Source organism: Haliaeetus leucocephalus, unplaced genomic scaffold (assembly GCF_000737465.1).
Source record: "Haliaeetus leucocephalus isolate CR32 unplaced genomic scaffold, Haliaeetus_leucocephalus-4.0 Scaffold206, whole genome shotgun sequence".
Lineage (NCBI taxonomy): Eukaryota > Metazoa > Chordata > Aves > Accipitriformes > Accipitridae > Haliaeetus > Haliaeetus leucocephalus.
Window position 1 is genome coordinate 13,135,767 of NW_010972642.1, and position 20,144 is coordinate 13,155,910.

Here is a 20,144-nt window from a genome sequence, read left to right on the forward strand (position 1 = left end):
TTGGGGGTGGGGGGGGGGGGGGGAGGGGTGAATACTTACCTAGTTGGATAAATGTATTTTTGACCAATACTTTCTAAAGTTGTGTCTTGGGTTTTGTTTTTTTTGTTTTAAATTTTAGCTTTTGCCATACGAACAGTCCTCCCTACTAGAGCTCATAAAGACAGAAAACAAGGTAAGTGCTTTATGCTTAAAAGAAAAAAAAAAATCAAAATAATAGTTATTCTGACTAAAACCAAGCCCTCTAAATGTGAATCTATTTGTAATCTGTGTGGGTTTTTCCCTCCTTTGAATCTAGGTTCTAAACAAAGTAATAACTGTGTATGCTGCTCTTTGCTGTGAAATCAAGAAGTTAAAATATGAGGTAAATTCAGCTGTCTTTTATTACTGTGTATTAAAATGTTTGCAGATTGGCAAGCTGATATATAGTTTTATTCTTTAGCAGTAAAGAAACAAGATGTGATGTCTAAATTTTTGTAGCATGATTACATATATCCTATTTATTAAAAAACAAATTTCTGCTTTTGTTGTTAGGCAGAAACTAAATTTTATAATGGCCTCTTGTTTTATGGAGAAGGAGGTAAGTAGCTCCCTTTACTGTAAAAGTTTGTAGTTTTATGTTACTGCTTCAGGTTATATTAAATGCTACAATAAGTGTAATTTTATAATACAGGTACATGCTTTCTCTGTAGCTTTGAACACCAAATAACAGACTTTGAGGTTATAGGGATATATGTTAGTGTCTTGTAACTGTCCTGAGTTAGCTTAAGGTAAGAATTAAGATTTATCTGTAAAGCCCTGTTACCTGCAGTAAGTATTGTTACATTAACAGGGAGTTTTGTTGCAGCTTTATTTACATGAGAAGTAGGCAGTATGGGCTGTTGAGGTTGTATGAAATGTATAATGTACAGCTTGTATACTGTAGCAGATATTTTTTCAAAGTAATGTATTGAAAACCTGTTTTTCACATGTAAACACATCCTAAACCAGCTTATTTCCTATTGGGACTAGATTTTACATCAGTTGTAGTAAAATAATAAATCTGTAATTTGATTGTAATAAACCAATGAAACCATTAATAAATAAGTTGGACCAAGTCCTGCCTACTTATGCAACCATAGTTGTTTCAAGAGGAGTTGCAGTGTTAGTGTCACCTGCCCTTCAAGTGCAGGTAACAGTACTTGTATTACTGTTTAGACCAACCACGATGTAATACAGGGGCATAAGTGATTACAAGTCAATTCAATTGACAAGTCATGAGACCCTGCTTCAGGTGAAAGCTGCTTTTTGTCTTGGATTTAAACTGGTAACTCCTGCGAAGGGTTGGTCTTAAGCTTCCACCATAAAGGATGCTAGTCTGGGAATAAGCACAGATCTTGGTCCTGAGGGCTTGAATATATTAATGAGCTGATTTAAGGATATATCACCTAACTTTGTTTTCTATTTCAGAAATTTGAGAGAAAGGGAAGGCCTTTTCATAAAGGGCTTTTTAAAAGCTTTCCAAGAGCCTTGACTGTGACAGAAGTATTGGGGAATGTGAAATCTTTGAGCTAGGGACTATTTATCATTCTTTTAGGTGCTATATAAGATGGCTTCAGTTAAGGAACGCGAAAAAGTGTGGGGGTTTTGTTTTATTGGTGGGGTGTTTTTTTTTCCCTTAGCAGATTCTCACTTCTTATCAGATGTGGTTTTAAATATCTTAAAAGAAAGTGATATGCTGCCAAAATTATACTGGGGATCCCTGAAAAGTTTTCCATGTCTCCAGCATGAAAGAAGTCAGACTGTTGTAGATTAACATATTACAGCAGCAGTTTGTTCCTGATGGGTGTTCTGCAGGGAATGCTTGAGAATGGCAGGAACTGAGAGGTCAGCCTTCTGCGGGTTAGGTAGGGATGCAGAAATTATGTTCTCCACTTCCATATTCCTCCGTGTAGCATCTGCTTTGATAACAGAAAGCTTGCTTACTTAGAACAGCTGGCAAAGTTACTGGCTCAAGGATGGTTGAAATATAGTTGGATAGATTTTTTTGGGACATACACTAAATAGAGTAAAGGTTACATAAAGTGTGTAAAGGGGAAGCATGCAATATTTAGAATCTTGTCCCAGAGCTCCATCTTACAGAAGTATGGAGACTCCTTTAGTCTCTGGTGACTGGTCTAAAAGAACATTTTATGAAGCAATAAGACCTGCATTTCTTCTGCAGGTAAACTTGCAATTGTAAGCCATTTTTGCCCAGGGTGGCCCAATAGAAAAATCTCAAGTCTAGAGCATGAATCTGTCATCAAATTAAAAAGACTATATTTTGTCAGGTGGTATTACAATCACTCCAGCTGACTGAAACAATTTGGCATTGATGGTGTAATTACTGTGTTTCATAGTATCCTGTTAGTGTACTTTGTCATACAGGTAATGCTTTGAAGCTATGGTGATGAGCCGGTTGTTTTGTGCAGGATGATATGTAGGAAGAAGAAAATGAAATTTTTGAGGAAATTGTATGCTGCACAGCTTTTTCTTCTGATTAGTGGTGTAGTATATTCTTTCAGTAAATAATTACCAGTGGGTGTTCCTTGCAGTATAAATACCTAGTACTTTCATACAAACTTTTTAAAATGGAAACTTTTATATAAAAGTTTATAATATATATTGCCTTTAAAGAATTATGTTTCATATTCTTTATTTTCTTTCAGGTGATGGAGATTTTTTCCTGCTTTGTGTCTAACTTATAAACAATGTGATTTTTAATAAGAAAGAAACTTCAAAAATAAGTCCAGCTTAGGAAAGCAAAATTAGAAGTTGTTAAGGCTCCATCAGTATGCGTATAATAGTGTGCTCCACTTGTATGACAAACAATTGGCTTGGAGGACAAGTTTCAATGTTAATTTAACAGGTATAACACAGGCTTTTGAAAGTGGTGACAAATGTTTTCTTTTAAGCCACAGATTCCAGCATGGTGGAGGGAGATTGCCAAATACAGATGGGAAGATTTGTTTCTTTCTTGCAGGTAGGGTATGTTTTGATTTTTTTTTTTGACAGCAATTACACTCTTAATTTTACTTGCAAAGTGGATTTAACAGTCTGCAGTATCCTGCTTGCATCTTGCTGAAAGGCATTTCAGTCATTTGATACGTTACTATGTTTTGCATGCAAACCTGTCACAACCAGCTGATGTATCACGCACTGTTTTGTTTTTTTTTATACTTGACTAAAACTCTGGAAGTCTAACAACAGAAGAAATTACAGTTTGTGTAATCATTGCTCAAAGAAATTAGAATTTACTTAAAATTTTGGTAAGAGAAGATAAATTGAGGTTGTTTAATTTGATGGTAAAGTTATCTATTTTTATGTTTTTATTAGTAAGTTTTAGTTTTCATTGAGCATTGGGAATGGATTAATTGTTTACACATCTTTTTTTAGCTAATAAAAGAAAGCAAAATTAAAACAGGTACCTGAAAAAAAATTGTTTGTGCCTCACTCAAACTTTCAGAGAAGAACACTGATTTCCTCTACAGCTTGGTTATCAGGGTCCTTTGCATGAAAACAGGATCTGTGTTTTTTCTGCAGATTTCCTGTGCTCTGGGGTTTCAGTCTACTGTGAAATTTTTCTTATCATTAGCATAGCTTAAGTGACTGTCCTGTTCCCCCAAATGTCTCTGTTTTTATGCAGTATTGCTTGTAATGAAATATCTGTTTTGAAGCAGAGAATATACAGGAAGCTTCCAGAATGTTTAAACAAATGCTAGTTTAACTAAGATTAGAATTGCTGTTCTTGGTGTATAGTAGCATGGCAGTAGTCATTTACTGAGTCATAACAGGTAGAATGCTATAGGAAGTTGTTTCTCAACCTCTTTTACCATGCCCAAGTACAGTTAGTTTTAGGGTATCATGGGACTTTTTTTTCCCCATTTTTCAAGCTTTTTGTCCTATCAGCTTTGTCAGTTTCATCCTTCATCCTCTATTTCTTTTGGAGCAGATGTTCGAGACCTTTTAGTGGTTCTGAAATGGGGTTACTGTACATTTGTGTTTTTCCAGACTCTTTTTTTCCTGCCAGGATGCTCTGTCTAGGTGGAAGTTGAGAGCAGGGTGACTGGCTGTCTGGATATCTATGTGCATTGCAAACCCACTCTGTAGAACAAGTTTATGTTTGTTTGTGGGGTATATGCTTATGTGTATATTTATAGGGTAAACACTACACAAAAACATAGTAGTATTGCTTGTGAGCCCCTTTTTATGTATGCTACGATGGCTTGCTGATTGTTGAGCGACTTTGGAAAGAAGGGAGATGCAGGATGTTGCCCCAAAGGGAGGCCTGCTGTGCTAACAGGTGTGTATTGCTTTGGGTAAAGCTATGAGGAAAACTTTTTCCTTATGTAGTTTGTTCTTTTTCAACTGTGTGTTCCCCTAAATTCACTCGGTAGTAGTCTGTATCCATAGACTGGGAAATGCTGTTCTGGTCAATGATATAAGCATATCCCAAGGGTGGTGTGAAAATACAAATGAAGATGACGGAAGGGGTGAAATGTTGCTGTCCTAGATGTCCCAGTTTTGGCTGAAATAAAGTTAATTTTTTTCCTAGTAGCTGGTATAGTGCTGTGTTTTGGATTTAGGATGAGAATAATGTTGATAACACACTGTTATTGTAGTTGTTGCTAAGTAGTGTTTATACTAAGTCAAGGACTTTTCAGCTTCTCATGCTGCCCTGCCAGTGGAGACTGGGAGTGCAGAAGAAGCTGGGAGGGGACACAGCAAGGACAACTGAACCTAAAAGAGCCAAAGGGGTATTCATACTGTATGATGTCATGCCCAGTATATAAACTGGGGAAGTTGGCCAGGGGACACTGTAGCTCACGGATTGGCTGGGCACAGGTCAGTGGGTGGTCAGCAACTGTATTGTGCATCACTTGTTTTGTATATTCTGTTATTATTATTTTCCCCTTGTTTTCTGTCCTATTAAACTGTCTTTATTTCAACCCATGAGTGTGTGTTTTTTTTACTTTCTCCCCATCCCACTGAGGGGGAGTGATTCAGCAGCTGCATGGTGCTTAGTTTCTGGCTGGGGTTAAAGATGACAATAGAGCTAATGTCCACGTATGGTTTTATTGGCTTTTCTGAGTTCAAGATTTCTTGATTAACTAGATGCAATAGCCTCAAATTTGCTGTGTCAAAACTTTTTTTTTAAATTATCAAAATATTGCTGTGAAACACTAGTTAGGTACTCTTGATCCTGCAGAAGATAGTGTATTTGAAGAACTGATAAAATAATATAATCTGTATTATGAAGCTGCTAATATGGATGTGCTGTTAAATTGGGACTATTTCCTGGAAGTTTTAGAACAGCAGGAGGTGCCCCTTTCCCAGGAAACATGATCTCAATTGTCTATTAATCCATTCCTCTGGAATCTGTTGGCTTGTTTCAGCTGCATTTGTTAGAGCAATACAAGTATAAGAAGTAATGACACTTTTATGTTTTGTGAAAACTGGTGACTAATAGAAGGCAGAAGCCCAAATAAGAACTATTTTTGATGGAGAGGAAGACAGAATTCAGCTGTTGGCCAGTCTTCTGGCAAGAACGGCAGACTGGCTGGTTAGCCAGTGTGGGCTGTCTGCTATGAAGCCATCTGTGTGCTGACTGGCTAGACTCATCACATGCTGACTTTTCCCTGATGGGATTATAGGGTGCATTAATGAGCAAATATTATTGCAGTTAAGGGAAACTTGAATTCATTTATCTTGTTGTTGCTCAAGGAATGCCATGTTAAAATCTGTTACAGAAATTAAGATAGTCCTTTATGTGGTCAGAGTTGGGCTGTTCTTTCTCATTCTGTACTATGTAACTGAGCTCAAGTTCTGCTTTGATCAAGCATATCTCTCAAAGACATTATCTTTTTTTAAAGCAGTGTTCTGTGGTTTATCACTCTTGCAGTAGGTACAGGCTTCTGTGTTCATTTCTAATTTGAATTCGGCTATCACCAGCTCCCAGAGCATGACTCTTGAATCTAGTGGGAAAAGGCATAGCCTTTGCTACCAGGGTTATTCTCTCTGAAAGTACTTGTGCACTGTTGTCAAGTTACTTCTTACTGTCTGTGATAAATTGAACCAATAGTATAAATAATCCAAGTTGTACTGGAAGCTTGTGTTCAGTAGCTTCTTAACTTAGTCCCAGATCCTTTTTCGGAGCTGTTACTAGGCTGTTTTCCATCCTGCTGTAGGTCTGTCCACTGACTTGGATTAGGGATGTAGTTGGAGCTTGGGCTGCAAGTTCAGTGGTTTAGATTCAGTGTTTTGGACGTAATGACAACTTGGGTATGAGGAGGGTCTATATATATATATATATATGCATATATATGCATTTTATTTTCTTGTATTTCAGGAGCTGTCTTGCTTTGTTACCCGATGTTACGAAGTGGTGGTGAATGTAGTGCATCAGTTGGCTGTTCTCTATACCAGCAACAAGTAATTATTCCCTAAAATGCTATGTTGTTTTTATGTAGTTAAACAAATGTATAAAATATGAATGTGCTGTCTAAGGCATGGTAATTTTTTTAATATTGTTGTCTAGAGATATGGAGAGTGCTTTGCTGTGCAAGTTTGGGTTTCATAAGCTATTATGGAAGTGGATTTGTTTTATTTTCAGAAAAGGCAGTGCTTTTATATAATGAGATGCAAGAATTTTATTTTTTTGTCATCTTTTGATGGAATTCATGCTTCGGAGGCACTTAGTCTTTATGGTTAAGAGATATTATTGTTCTTTTATCCTTGTTCTGTTTGACAGAGAGATTCCCTCTGTTGACTGATACAGTGGATACCAGTAGATTCAGAAGCTTAAAAATCAGATCACTTCTGCAGTCTGTTTTAAATATGTAAATCTTGGTAGATATATTCCTCACAGAACAACCATGGTTTTAACACCTGAAGTTGAACTTAGGAAGGGCTGTTGGGTTTAGCTCCTCTAAAAACTGAGGAGAGTTTAGCTCTGAATAAAACTGCAGGGCTCTTGATTCCCCCCTGCCTCCCCGCCCCAGACAGGATAGCATCATTATTCTCAGTTTATTTGCTGTTTTCATTTTTGCCTTACACTACAGCATAAGGTGGATTTTCTATATGGTGCTGAATGAACAAGGCTGAATGTGTAGCTTGGACATGGCTTGATTAAATATGTGAAGTGATTTTTGTACTTTTTGGCCATAAGGCTGTACGTATCAAGGCTACTTGCTGCTAGCATAACTGAATTGGTAATTGCTGACATACATGTGCACTGAATGCAATCAGTGGTTTGAACCAGTCACATGCTATACATTTGAAAACGCAATATTAAATTTGATCTTAGCACACAGATTTCACATAGCATATACTTTTAATCTTTTGTTTTCTGAAGTTACTATGCTAATGAAGAAATACGTACCCCAAGAAACAAAGAACACACTGTGGTACAGAATTGATAAATATGCTCTGTTCTAAGCATTAAAAAGTCATTAAAATATTAATTTTATTTACAGGAATGCACCTAAAATTATAGAGACATCTGGAGTTCATTTTCAGGTGGGAATGATTTTGAACCCTTTTGCTTCTGTTAATATATGTATGTCTTGATCCTTAATCCCGAGAAAAGCAGTGAGAAAGTGAGTTTCCAGTATGACTTTCAACCTGGAATCTCCTTTAAAGGTTTTATTTTGCTAATTGGCTTTTTCTGGCTTTTATGTGGAAAGGGCTGGTATCTCCATCTCTGTCATATTCTACCTTTCTTAGCAGAAAAGTGTTTGCATGCTCCGTTATTGTGTGCAATATGTGCTTCTGCATGTAGACAATTTTAAAAATCCTACCTTCAATGTTGAAATAGATCAATGAACTTAAAGCAGTGCCTGCATGCAAACTAACATTCCTTGTGCCACTACAAGAAATACTAAATCTTTAAGCTACCAAACTAAGAAATCTGACTTAACTCTCTAGCTGATGTCTTGTTGGCTGACAATATATTGAAAGGAACTGAGATTTTATACACCATGCATGACTGCAATAAACTTTTCAATAACTACAGTCTTTTTTTTTTTTTTTTAAACAGGCAATGTACGAGCATCTGGGAGAGTTGCTGACAGTCTTAATCACTCTGGATGAAATAATTGACAATCATGCCACTCTGAAAGATCACTGGACCATGTATAAGAGGTGTGTCTCTGAAGGTGTGAAAAATACTCCCACAACATAAAAACATGTGCGTGTGTCTTTGTTCCAAGAAAGTCATTGTGGGAACATGGATTTTGGTAGCCCCAAGAGTTTTCCAGAAATCTCAATGAAGAGCAGGGCTAAGCTCCCACTGTGTCCTCCTAACAGCACCAGTAAGTTTTTAAAGTGCTGAATGTTACAGTTACAATACATGGTAAGCATCCTGACAGAGTAATGGTTGATGGGGTTTAAAATATATTCAATAAGAAATCTAATTTTGTGCAGAAGTGATCTGAGACCATCCCTAACCATATTGATTAGGGGGATGGGCATACAGTTTTAAGTAAAAGCTGAAGAGTCAACAGTTATAAAGGTAGTTAAATTAGTGGAATAATAACTCAGTTTCATTGAAAACCTAAATAAATGGGAGTTTTTCAAATGCAAATGGTTTATACAGACCTAGTGGTTGGTTTTTTGTGGTTTTTTTTTTTTAATTTTGGAGTTGCTGCTGGGCACAGATGTGGGCAATTCAACTCTATTATTAAAATAGTACAGGATATGATAAAACCGTTGGCGTGTTTTAATTGTGTTGTATGTATGCGTTCCGCACCTACTCCTTTTAGGCTGCTAAAATCTGTCCATCACAACCCTTCTAAGTTTGGGATTCAAGAAGATAAACTGAAGCCATTTGAAAAGCTACTTTTAAAACTGGAATGCCAGTTGCTTGATGGAATGATATTTCAGGTAATGAAATTAATGTTCCCCAGTACGATAGTGGAAACTATTACATTAAAGTGACACTCTTTTTAGAATGGTTGGTTTTTTCGTTTTTATTTTGTTTTGTTCCGGATACAGTGATGTGTGAATTTGGCTCTTGCATCTGTGCATGGGGGGAAAATAAAAAGGCTCTATTGTAAGATCCTTCCTTGCTCTTCTCATGTAGTAGAACTGTGCCAGGCTTTGAATGGTAGCAGTTAATGCTTACTGTTTTGCAGAATTAAAGAAATGCAGACAACTTGGCATTAGAACTGTGTATTATCAGAGTGTCTGTTTTTCACCAGAAATTTTAATAGCAGGCTGGCTGACATAGCATAGGTTCACTTTATTTTAGCTGGACTTTAAAGTCTTCTCAGTAATCTTCAAAATACGCTACGTGTGACCTCTTGTTACATATTTTCTCTCGTTCCTAGCAGGAATGACAGCTAGCTGTCATTAGGTACCACTTCAGTGGTGGATACCCCTGAAATAGGCAAGTGTACAGGTGGATGAGAAGGATTATTACTTTTTCAATACAGTTAACTTAAATGTGTTCATGCAAGAAGACATCTTTTTTCTTTTTTTTTTTTTTGAAAGTGTGTATTTGAGACACTGAAATTGGATGTTGTGGCATAGCAGATAGAGGATAGCATTGCTGAATCTGGTCACAGCAGAGTCAATTGAACAGAACTGTTGCTCAGTTCTTACTGTTACATCTTAGATGGCACAGGGAAGAAGGTTTTTGTTCTTAAAAGCCTCCAAAAGGGAAATGGTAGATAAATAATTAAGCACAACTTGTCTTATTCTTTCAAAGGACATTGCTACCAGCTATCCGTTTTTCATATTACATTTCTCTAACATTGCATTAGTACAAGGACTTCATTATATGTTAGAGTCATCAGTAGGATTTGTCTGGTATTCATTCAGGAAGTTTCCCCTCCTGTCCTGCAAATGGCCCTTCCTAGCAAAAATACATGAAAAATATTCTTAAATACAATTCTGTTAAAGACTTTTCTAATGTCTTTAGAAAATCTGAAGTGTGTGTCTCTTTTTACTATTGTGTGGGGTTTGGTAATTTTTTTGGGGGGTTTGGTTTTTTTGGGGGTTTTTTTTGTTTGTTTTTTTTTTAAACTGCCACCAGTGGTGTGGGGTTTTATGCTACTAGTTCATGAACCACATCCTACAAGCAACTTGCATGATAATCTTGTTTAGTTAATGGATAGTTAGTAACATGTTATAATGTAATAAAGCAAATATGCATCTAGTTTCTTAGCACTGGCACATCAAGTGTTTCTTTAAAAATGCCCCTTAACAGAAATGTGAAGTAAATAAAATGTTTTGGTTTTTTAATGTTAGGTATAAGAGAGGTTTTAAATGTCTTCTGTTGTTATACTAAATAATTTAAGCATCGTTAAAAATCTGTATGTTGTGAAGTTTAAGATTAACTTCAGGTTGGTCTTAAATCAATGCGCTCTTGCAGTATTATTCTCTTCCAAAATGAGTATTCTTTTAAGGTCCAAAATTCATGGCATTATCGATATGCTTTTTTCTCCTTTTTGCTCAGGCCTGTATAGAGCAACAATTTGATTCTGTAAATGGTGGAGTGTCGGTGTCGAAGAATAGCACGTTTGCTGAAGAATTTGCTCATGCTCTTCGCACAGCTTTTGCAAATGTTGAAGCCAAACTTGGTAATGCAAGCTCATGCTTCTCCTGCGAGCTTCACTGTTTCTAAAAATGTTTGTATTGTTTGTCTGGGAGTAGACTTCAAAACAAGTGTATTTCTGCAGGTGAACCTTCAGAAATTGACCAGAGAGATAAATACGTGGGCATCTGTGGCCTCTTCGTACTGCATTTTCAGATTTTTCGGACCATAGACAAGAAATTCTACAAGTCATTGTTGGATGTCTGTAAAAAGGTGAATGCTTTATTCTTTTGTCAATAATTAAGAGGGGAAAACAATCTTCAGTAATGAAGTAGGTAATTTTCTTAGTTGCATAGCATAGCACAGACTTGGGAAAAGAAAGAACACACAATTTACCAAAACAAGTCAGAAAGCAGAATTAAGATTTTTCTACTTTATATAATTCCCCCTCCCCCCCATTTTTTTTTTTAAAGATGGTCTAAAACCTGTGTGCTCACTTAGCAGCAAGGTAAAGTAACTTGAAATTACCATTAAAATGTTTCTGAAGATTAATATGGCACTGAGGACAAAAAATTGTTTATGAGTATTGTGGGACTGAATGCTGTGGGTTTTGACCTTGGCTAAAAACATGTATTTTGAAAGACCTCTAAGTCCAAAGGTGATTGGAGCTTTTTCATATCAGGTGGTATTAAGAAATTATTAAATTCTCTAATGCTGTCTAGAATCACTGAGAGTGGTAATAACTTTGCCAGTGGTGTCCTTAGTGGACTTCTAGGAGACAGGCCTTTTTTAACATGAACATAATACTTTGTAGAAACTGGTTATGCAGAAATAAACTGAATTGTGTGTTACATTTCAAAAGATGCATAAGACATATGCATGGTGGCATAGTACTTGTTGTAGTTACTACAAAGTAGCAATAAACATAAGTATTTATCCCCTTTTTTCTCTTCCCCCCATTCCAGGTACCAGCCATCACGTTAACTGCTAACATTATCTGGTTTGCTGACAACTTCCTGATTCAGAAGATACCAGCTGCTGCCAAACTTCTGGACAAGAAAAGTATTCATACAGTTAAAACGCAAAGGGAGAACTTTCTACAGCAGAAGGCACAGTCACTTACCAAGTATGCTTCCTAAATACTGCTTCATGATGCTGTTTGGCAAACAGTTTATAAACACATGAGTTTCTTCATTCGGTGTACTAGCATGTTGTGTAGTGTTGCTCAGTGGTGTTAACTTTTCCACCTCACTGCAGCAATATGTGTGTGTTAATGTTGCTGAAAAAGTGTTGGTCAAAACTAAACTTTTTTCATGTCATGCTTTCAGAAGAATGTGTGTTATGTTACCAAAATAACAATGTTCCCGGCAGTTCTAAATATTTGATTGTTGCAGTTATTTCTATTTCCATACTTTCAACTTCTTTTTTTTTTTTAAACGAGTGTCTAGTAACCTAAGCTGCTTTGTTTTCTATTAGGGCTCTCTGCTTTCTATGTGTTGAGGTAAGTTGCTAGCAGGCTTATAGAGGAGTTTTTCTCTGGTGATGATACTTTCTTTGCAAGCTTTTCTTTCTTCATGACTGTTTTAATTGCTTGTTTAATGGTCTTTGAAATTATCTGTATTGGAAAAGGCTTCTCTTGTTTTGTGCTCTGCATGTAGTTTGCAGGTTACTTCCTTCTCTACGTTCTTTTCAAAATACGTTTAAAGATGAGTTGGAATTTTTTTTAGTTGTCAGTCTTATGAACAAGTGTGCTGCACTGCATAGGGAGATAAGAGGGCTAAGATTTCTGTTTATGTTGCAGACTAAAATAAGAAGGTGGAAAATGGGGTCCGTGGAATAGAAGTAGAAACTTGGATTTTGCAGGTTGTCTTCCAACCCTGTATGCAAGCTGACAGACCTGGGTTGGAGGGGAAGAGGGAGGGGGGGCAAAGCAACTCCATGCTTTCATGATCCTCTGGCAGATTATTTTCACTACTGCCCGGTTTCTGTTTCAATCCACCTCTTCTTGGTTTATGTCCCTGCATCCACAGGAAGAGTCAAGAGCTCTGACTGAATTCTTTCCTGGGCTTTAATTCCTGGATGGAGCATAACTGCACTGTTGCTTTGCTTCTGGTCTTGGGCAGTGGTACAAATCATGTGTCGCAGCTCTTAAGATTAAGAAAAGGTTGAAAAAAAAATCTGGGTATTCACAGATATTTCATAAAATAATAGAATCGTTTAGGTTGGAAAAGACCTTTAAGGTCAGAGTCCAACTGTAAACCCAACACTGCCAAGTCTACCACTAAATAAACCATGTCCCTAAGCGCCACATCTACATGTCTCTTAAATACCTCCAGGGATGGTGACTTAACCACTTCCCTGGGCAGTGCAACTTGAGGCCATTTCCTCTTGTCCTATTGCTTCTTACCTGGGAGAAGAGATAGACACCCACCTTGCTACAACCACCTGAAAGGAGGTTGTAGAGAGCAGTAAGGTCTCCCCTGAGCAGCCGCTCCTCATAGGACTTGTTCTCTAGACTCTTCACCAGCTGCTTTGCCCTTCTTTGGACGCGCAATTTTGAGGATATTGTAATAAAATCTAGATTTTGCATCTGCTGATTTGAATTCTGCCAATACCTTTTTCTTGCTTTTTTACAAATTCTTGCCCTGCCTTTGGTAATTGGACTGTTGCCTTAAATACGAGTACTCCTTAAAGTGTAATTTTTGATGTCATAATCAATGACCTGAATACATTCCTGCTATAACTGCTACAATAAGTAGTATTGCAGTGTCACAATTCTGTAGCATGGAATAAATAGCAGTTTTAAAAGTGAACTCTATTTAAACATTTAATTACAACTAGTGTAATCTAAGCAGATTAACTTCTGGAGATTTATGTTATTTAAGAGCAGTCCAGTCTGGCATTGATGTAATGACAAGTTATATTTATGTGTGTGTGTATATATATGTATATAACAAATTAAAACTTGGAGGAAAAAATTAACATCAGTGTAGGACTTTTTTTGTCTAGTGTCTAAAAGCGTTTTCTAGCAGTTTTATTTATTGTTTTAATTTAGTGTAGTGTATGTACTGCTAAGAGGGCCATTTGTTCTCTTGAAAGATAAATTATATTGAATCTTTCCAGTATGCTTGTACAGATATAATTGGCAGACTAACTAATACTTACCTATAGAGAATTTAAAATGTAAATGGGTATGAGGTTCTGATACTTCTGGGAATGGAGAGTTATTATTTTGGGGACTGAAGATTTAACATGTTTCCCTTGCAAGAATTTAAGCTTTGGAAAGAGAAAAGAAAATCCTCATATTCTTCTTATTTGAAGTGAACAACAATCTTTGTTTCCTTCTCCAGAGATATGCAGTCATACTATGTTTTTGTGAGCTCATGGATGACAAAAATGGAATCTATCTTGTCAAAGGAGCAACGCGTTGATAAATTTGCTGAAGATCTTTCTAACCGCTGCAATGTCTTCATCCAGGTGTGCAGTCTTTAAATGTGGTGATGCAGCAAATGATGCAGCAAACATGTCTTGGTGCAAATTGTTGAACATTAAAAAGAAATCACAGAAGTTCAGTGATCATCAGCGCGTTATTTTACAATGTGGGAATTCTTCTAAAACTTTAAATGCCCAGTAGATGTTCTTTTAAGTAAATCTGTAAAAGGTCGTTCCACAAGGCATGTGGGGAAAGTGAATCTGACTACAACTCAGTGGCTAAAACTTTGAATTTTTCTCTTGACTTAAGAAATCAAGAAAGCTTTGTTTCCACTGTAGTAAAGGCTTTGTTTTTTTTTTCCTTTTGAGTCAGTCGTCATGAGGTACATAAGTTGGACTGAACCAATGTCTGATTTAGTTTTATTTAGCACAGAACATACTTCCAGTAAAGGTTTTGTGTTGTTTCATTGTGCTTTGCCTACTGATGGTACTTTGCAAGAACTTACTACGTTCCGAGGCAGCTGGTTTTCTTTTGGCCTACTAACAGCATGTAGTCTTAATGTAAGATGCATCTTATTTCTGAATTTATTTTTTGCTAGTTTTTCATGTATCTATCTGCCTGACAGAAATCTGATGAGAATAGGTGTGTGATAGAAGCATGATCCTGAATCTTCCATATCTAAAGATACATGTGTTAGGATCTGTGTTTTTTATATTTGAATTATTTGCAGTGGACTGAAAATTTTGCACTGTAGCAAATTGAGTTTCCTACACCATTTGCTGTCTTTTTCTAGTCTCTTTTTTATAGTTACTACTTTTCCTTTGAAATAAGTTGAATAATATTTTTGTCATGTTGTATGTAATTGACATTGTATTTAAAAGCTTAGCATACATTGATTTAGAAATGATTGCACTTTTTTTTTTATTGTGGGATTGACAGTTCTGTTTAGAAAGGGTAGCACTGTGTAAATACTGTCAGTGTATTTATTCCATGGAATCTGGAAGTTTTAGATTGTTTTTGTGATAAGCTGTTTTGGGGGGGATGGGCTTTGTTTGGTGGGTTGGTTTACAATAGGTCTGAAATTGTTAGACCTTTGAGGCTGTGTGATTAATTCACTGACCTATGTTTAATTTGAATGGCTCTAGAAGAGGTTAATGATGAGGTGATCTAATGACTCATAGGCAGTTTCATAATGTCTGCCTAATAAAAGGGTCTCATTCAGCTTTGGGATCCCAGGCTTGCTTATTAAGGGGAGTGGTAGGTTCTCTAGTGTGATGAGGCAAAAGTTCGCTGTCCATCATGTATGAAAGAAAACAGAGAGGACTTATCTGATTGATATGTTGTGAAAATATTCTTTCCCCCCTCCCCGCCCCGTACTCATTTTATTTTTAGGGTTTTCTTTATGCATACAGTCTTAGTACCATCGTTAAAACTACAATGAATCTCTACATGTCAATGCAAAAACCTATGACCAAAACCTCAGTGAAAGCTCTGTGCAGACTTGTGGAACTTCTGAAGGTAGGTCACTGGATGAAAATTGTTAATTTCATGTAAGCTTTTACAAAGAACATTGATCAAACATCACATGTTAAAAAAAACCCTGAGATGGGAAATGTTGTTGCGTGGATGGCTTCTTGTTCAAGACTGGATTTGGTTAGAGAACAGATTTGGGGGGCTACAACTGATTTTTATGTAACGTCTAACCAGCTTCCTTAGTTCGTGTCACAGAATAATTGAGGTTGGAAGGGACTTGTGGAGGTTGTCTGATCCAACTTCCCCCTGCTCAAGCAAGGCCACCTAGAGCCAGTTGCCCAGGACTGTCCAGATGACTTTTGAATATCTCCAAGGATGGAGATTTGACAGCCTCCCTGGGCAACCAACCTGTGCCAGTGGTCAGTTACCCTTACAGTAAGAAAGTGTTTCCTGATGCTCAGAGGGAATCTCCTGTGTTTCAGTTTGTGCTCATTTCCTCTTGTCCTGTCACTGGGCACCTCTGAAGAGAGCCTGGCTCTGTCTTCTTTGTACTCTCCCTTCAGGTATTTCTATACATTGATAGGATTCTGTGCCCTCTCCCCCCCAGCCTTCTCTTCTCCAGGCTGAATAGTCCCAGCTCTCTCAACCGTTCCTCATATGTGAGATGCTCCAGTCCCTTAATTATCTTCATGGCCCTTGGCTGGACTATCTCCAGTATGTTCATGTCTCTCTTGTACTGAGGAGCCCAGAACTGGGCACAATACTCCAGGTGTGGCCTTACCAGTGCTGAGTAGAGGGGAAGGATCACCTCCCTCAACCTGCGGGCAACACTTTGTCTAATGCAGTCAATGATACATTAGCCTTCTTTGCAGCAAGGGCATACTGCTGGCTCACATTGAACTTGGAGTCCACCAGTACCCCAAGGTCCTTTTCTGCCAAGCTGCTTACCAGCTGGATGACTCCCAGTATATATTGGTGTATGGGATTGTTCCTCCACAGCTGCAGGACTGTGCATTTTTCCTGGTACTTTTTCCAAAAGGAAGATACTCTGTTTTGAGAGAAGTTCAGAAATCAATGGTGAAGAGAACTGGATTATTTAAAAAACAAAACAAAAAAACCAACCAAACTTAGATCAGTCCTGAAACTTTTTTTACACCCCTGAATGGTTTGATTTTTCTCAGTTTCTAAGGGTTAATTGCAACTGCTACTAACAGTACATTACAAAGTGGAAAGAGTCTGTATTTGCAGTGTGGATGAGTCAGACAGCATAAAGCCAAATTCCAAAGGCAACAATTTCAGTAACTACATGAAATATTGTGTTTTGGGATCAACTTTAGGCAATAGAGCACATGTTTTACCGAAGAAGTATGGTTGTGGCAGATTCCGTGACGCACATCGCTCAGCATCTGCAGTATCAGGCTCTTCACTCTATTTCTATAGCCAAGGTATGTAATCCAAGTTCTAATAATTAATCTTCCTATCTAAGTGTTTAAAAAAAAAAATCTTAATTTTAAATTATTTTTTTTACTTTTGCAAAATCTGTAGTGTAGTGCTCTATCATAATTGACAGATACGTAAGCTTTCCAGTAGGTCAGAGCTTTGCCCTAGAAACTGTACAGCATACAAGGTTACCTAGTTTTGCCAAGAATGGTTCCTCTCTTCCTCTAAACTGCTGCATCTCTTGTCATGTTCCTCTTGTGTTTTTTTTATTTCTAGTGATTTTCACAAACTGACCTTTTCTTACCTCTTTTCTGATGCACATTCTTAAAGCAATCTGTTATAGGTCTAAGCAGACAGGCTGTTGTTTATTTAAATCTTTGTCTGCTTGGCAAAATAGCAGTGTTTAATACATGATGGCTTACAGGAGTAATGCAGGCATAAACTCACTATTTTGCTGTGAGGTAAAATGGCTTCTGAGGGTGAGACACTGTAGTACCTACATATTACATCCTTCTATAAACAAGATCAGTTTACTATACATTTTGCGTATCAAATCTTGAATTTCTGAATTCCGGGCAAATGGGAAAATGAGACTTTAGCATACCTGTTCTGATGTATTACTGATTGTTTTATTCTTTCATCATATTCAGTAGCAGAATCACAAAGGATGTATGCTATTGATATCAGTGCAGCTATTAAATTTTCCTTTTATTTGGCCACAGTCTCGATTTATGTATCTGGAATCTCCATATTTTCTAGCCTAAGTAAAAAAAAAAAAAAAAAAGTACTTCTGAAAAACAGAGAGAGAGCTGTATATATATGTACATACATATATCAGGAGTAGTGTGAACTGAAGAAATTCCAAGCTTCAAAGCTACTAAGAAAGACTATCTTCAAACAAACAGTTCACACACATTTAGATAACTTTCCTAACCTTTCCAAATGATATCTGTAATTGCATTACAAATTATTTCTAAAAGCATAGAAATATGCTGAGACTTGTAAATTGAGGGGTATCAAAGAGAACACATCTGTGGACAATTCTTGATATTTTGAGTACTTCTCAGAAAATATATGTAAAAGGCAAATGCTGGTAAATAGAAGGGCTCATTAGTACTAATCTTTTTTTACCTGCTCCACTTTTTTTTCTAAGTGGTGTAAGATCTAAGGCATATACCTAACATAGCTTCAGCATGTAAGGTTAGGAGCTTCATGTTGAACATACTTTCTCGGAATCAGAAGAGGTTTTCTTTAACTCTTTTGTCAAACCGTACCTCTTCTGAGTTATGCTGCTACTCACAAATATGTCTGTTCCTTCAGCTTCTTAGCCAGAAGACTTGGTTCCCTTCATTTGTTCATGCAAATGTATCTGCACTTAATCTTTCTGATAAATTAGAATTTGTAGAAAATTGCAAGTTATCGTTATTACCATGTTTACACATCTTCTAGCTGTTCAGCTGTAAACTGGATTTTGTTACCAACAACAGGGAGTCATTGATAATTAAAAGTTTTAAATCGCATGTACTTTAGAACTAAAACTGGCATGCAGTCACATGCAGCTTGCACAGTATTTGTGTACTGTATGACCTGACCCATGTTCATACTGAATATCACATATTCAAAGTGTATAGCTACGTAGTACCACACCACTGAATTGATAGTAAGCGAATCTGGATTCAGTTAGCTCTGTTCGCGAAACATAATTTGCTTGCAGAAATACTCAATTTATGACAAGTCCATAAGCTTTGGGAAGAAGAGGTAAGCTGTTGCTTTTGCGCTTAGGTAACTTTTCTCTGAATTTCTGTGTCTTTCTGTTATCAAGAAAAGAGTAATTTCTGATAAAAAGTACAGTGAGCAACGCCTGGATGTCCTCTCTGCTTTGGTGTTGGCTGAGAACACCCTCAATGGGCCAAGTACAAAACAGAGGCGACTAATTGTTTCCCTTGCACTAAGTGTGGGAACACAGATGGTAAGTGCCATGATTGTTCCAGACCTTTACTTGTTTGGTGTAGTATCTTATAAAGAAATATAATCTTGTTTTGTCTGTCTTTTCTTCCCCCTTCATTTGTACAGAAAACTTTTAAAGATGAAGAACTCATTCCCCTTCAGTTAGTTCTGAAAAAACTAGACTTGATCAGTGAACTTACAGAGCGGTAAGCAGTGGCACATAATATATAGAAGGCAGCGTAGTGTCACTAGGGGAGCTGGATTTTCACTGCGCGAATTGCAAAATCTGGTAGCTGCATGCTGGTGGTGTTTTTTGCACGTATTGTAGACTAGGGATGTGCAGAAAGAATTCCAGAGTGAAGCCTGAAGCTCACTGGTCTTTGGGCAAGTCATATTTTACCTAACTGTTGCCAATTAGGTAATCCACTTCTCTGATTGTTTAGAAATTCTGTTACTTTCTTGGATGACTTGGCTTTATGTTCAGCTGAAGTCTTCCTCTTAACCCAAACCCAAGAGTTATGAGTTAATACCAGTCTGTTTGGGAGATCAGGCTATTAGTTCACATGTGACGCCATGTTTTACTGCTGCTGTAGTTTCAGTGGACACCCAAGTTACATAATGTTGGCCATGTGAAAGCCAGGTGAATATCTGGGTTCCATTCATACTTTATGGAGAGAGACAAACACCTTCAGTGGATGACTCATGGGATAAATTCCTGGGATAAGTGTTGTACACAGGTTGTATCACGAGAGGGCTCTTTCTCTTTTTTTGACTTAACAGGACAAATCTAGAATATGACCTCTAGGCTACTAATTGCATGCAATAAGAAAGTAGTTATTTAGGATTTTGCTGTAATGTAAGGTTTAATTCTTTCAGAGACTGAGTAAACCTTTTTTCTAAAGCAGGTACCTTTTATTTATAGACAGCCTAGTGGAAAACAAGAAATAAAGAGTTCTTTATTAAAGAACTTTCTTTTGAAGGACAATGCATCTGGAACATTAAAGTAGCCATGTAAAACTTAGGCTTGAAAAGCAGTTGGTTTTAGTTTAAACACACTAAAATAAATATCACTGTGTTAGAAGAATGGCTTCTCCAATCTGTGTCTAATAAGTAATCTTGTATTCTAGAGTTCGAGCACAATGTGACTGTCGTTTCTTATACTGGCATCGAGCAGTCTTTCCAATCTATTTGGATGATGTGTATGAAAATGCGGTTGATTCTGCTAGACTGCATGTAAGTAATGCTGTTAGCAACTTAGTTTAACCAGCCACTGTAGTGGGAGGGATTCAGAGGATGAGA

The 20,144-nt window shown here is 37.1% G+C and overlaps 1 protein-coding gene across 1 annotated transcript in view; it reads left to right on the plus strand.

The window, feature by feature from the left end:
- KIAA1033 (KIAA1033 ortholog) overlaps window positions 1–20,144 on the plus strand; it is a 47,003-nt gene that overhangs the window by 12,504 nt on the left and 14,355 nt on the right. The window contains exons 5-21 of the mRNA XM_010566367.1: window positions 119–172; window positions 296–361; window positions 532–577; window positions 2,931–2,998; window positions 6,365–6,447; window positions 7,491–7,533; window positions 8,054–8,157; window positions 8,778–8,898; window positions 10,475–10,598; window positions 10,698–10,825; window positions 11,518–11,678; window positions 13,903–14,029; window positions 15,378–15,503; window positions 16,796–16,903; window positions 18,721–18,867; window positions 18,972–19,051; window positions 19,973–20,078. Of these exons, the coding sequence (XP_010564669.1) occupies window positions 119–172; window positions 296–361; window positions 532–577; window positions 2,931–2,998; window positions 6,365–6,447; window positions 7,491–7,533; window positions 8,054–8,157; window positions 8,778–8,898; window positions 10,475–10,598; window positions 10,698–10,825; window positions 11,518–11,678; window positions 13,903–14,029; window positions 15,378–15,503; window positions 16,796–16,903; window positions 18,721–18,867; window positions 18,972–19,051; window positions 19,973–20,078 (1,692 nt within the window). The remainder of the gene's footprint in view (window positions 1–118; window positions 173–295; window positions 362–531; window positions 578–2,930; window positions 2,999–6,364; window positions 6,448–7,490; window positions 7,534–8,053; window positions 8,158–8,777; window positions 8,899–10,474; window positions 10,599–10,697; window positions 10,826–11,517; window positions 11,679–13,902; window positions 14,030–15,377; window positions 15,504–16,795; window positions 16,904–18,720; window positions 18,868–18,971; window positions 19,052–19,972; window positions 20,079–20,144) is intronic.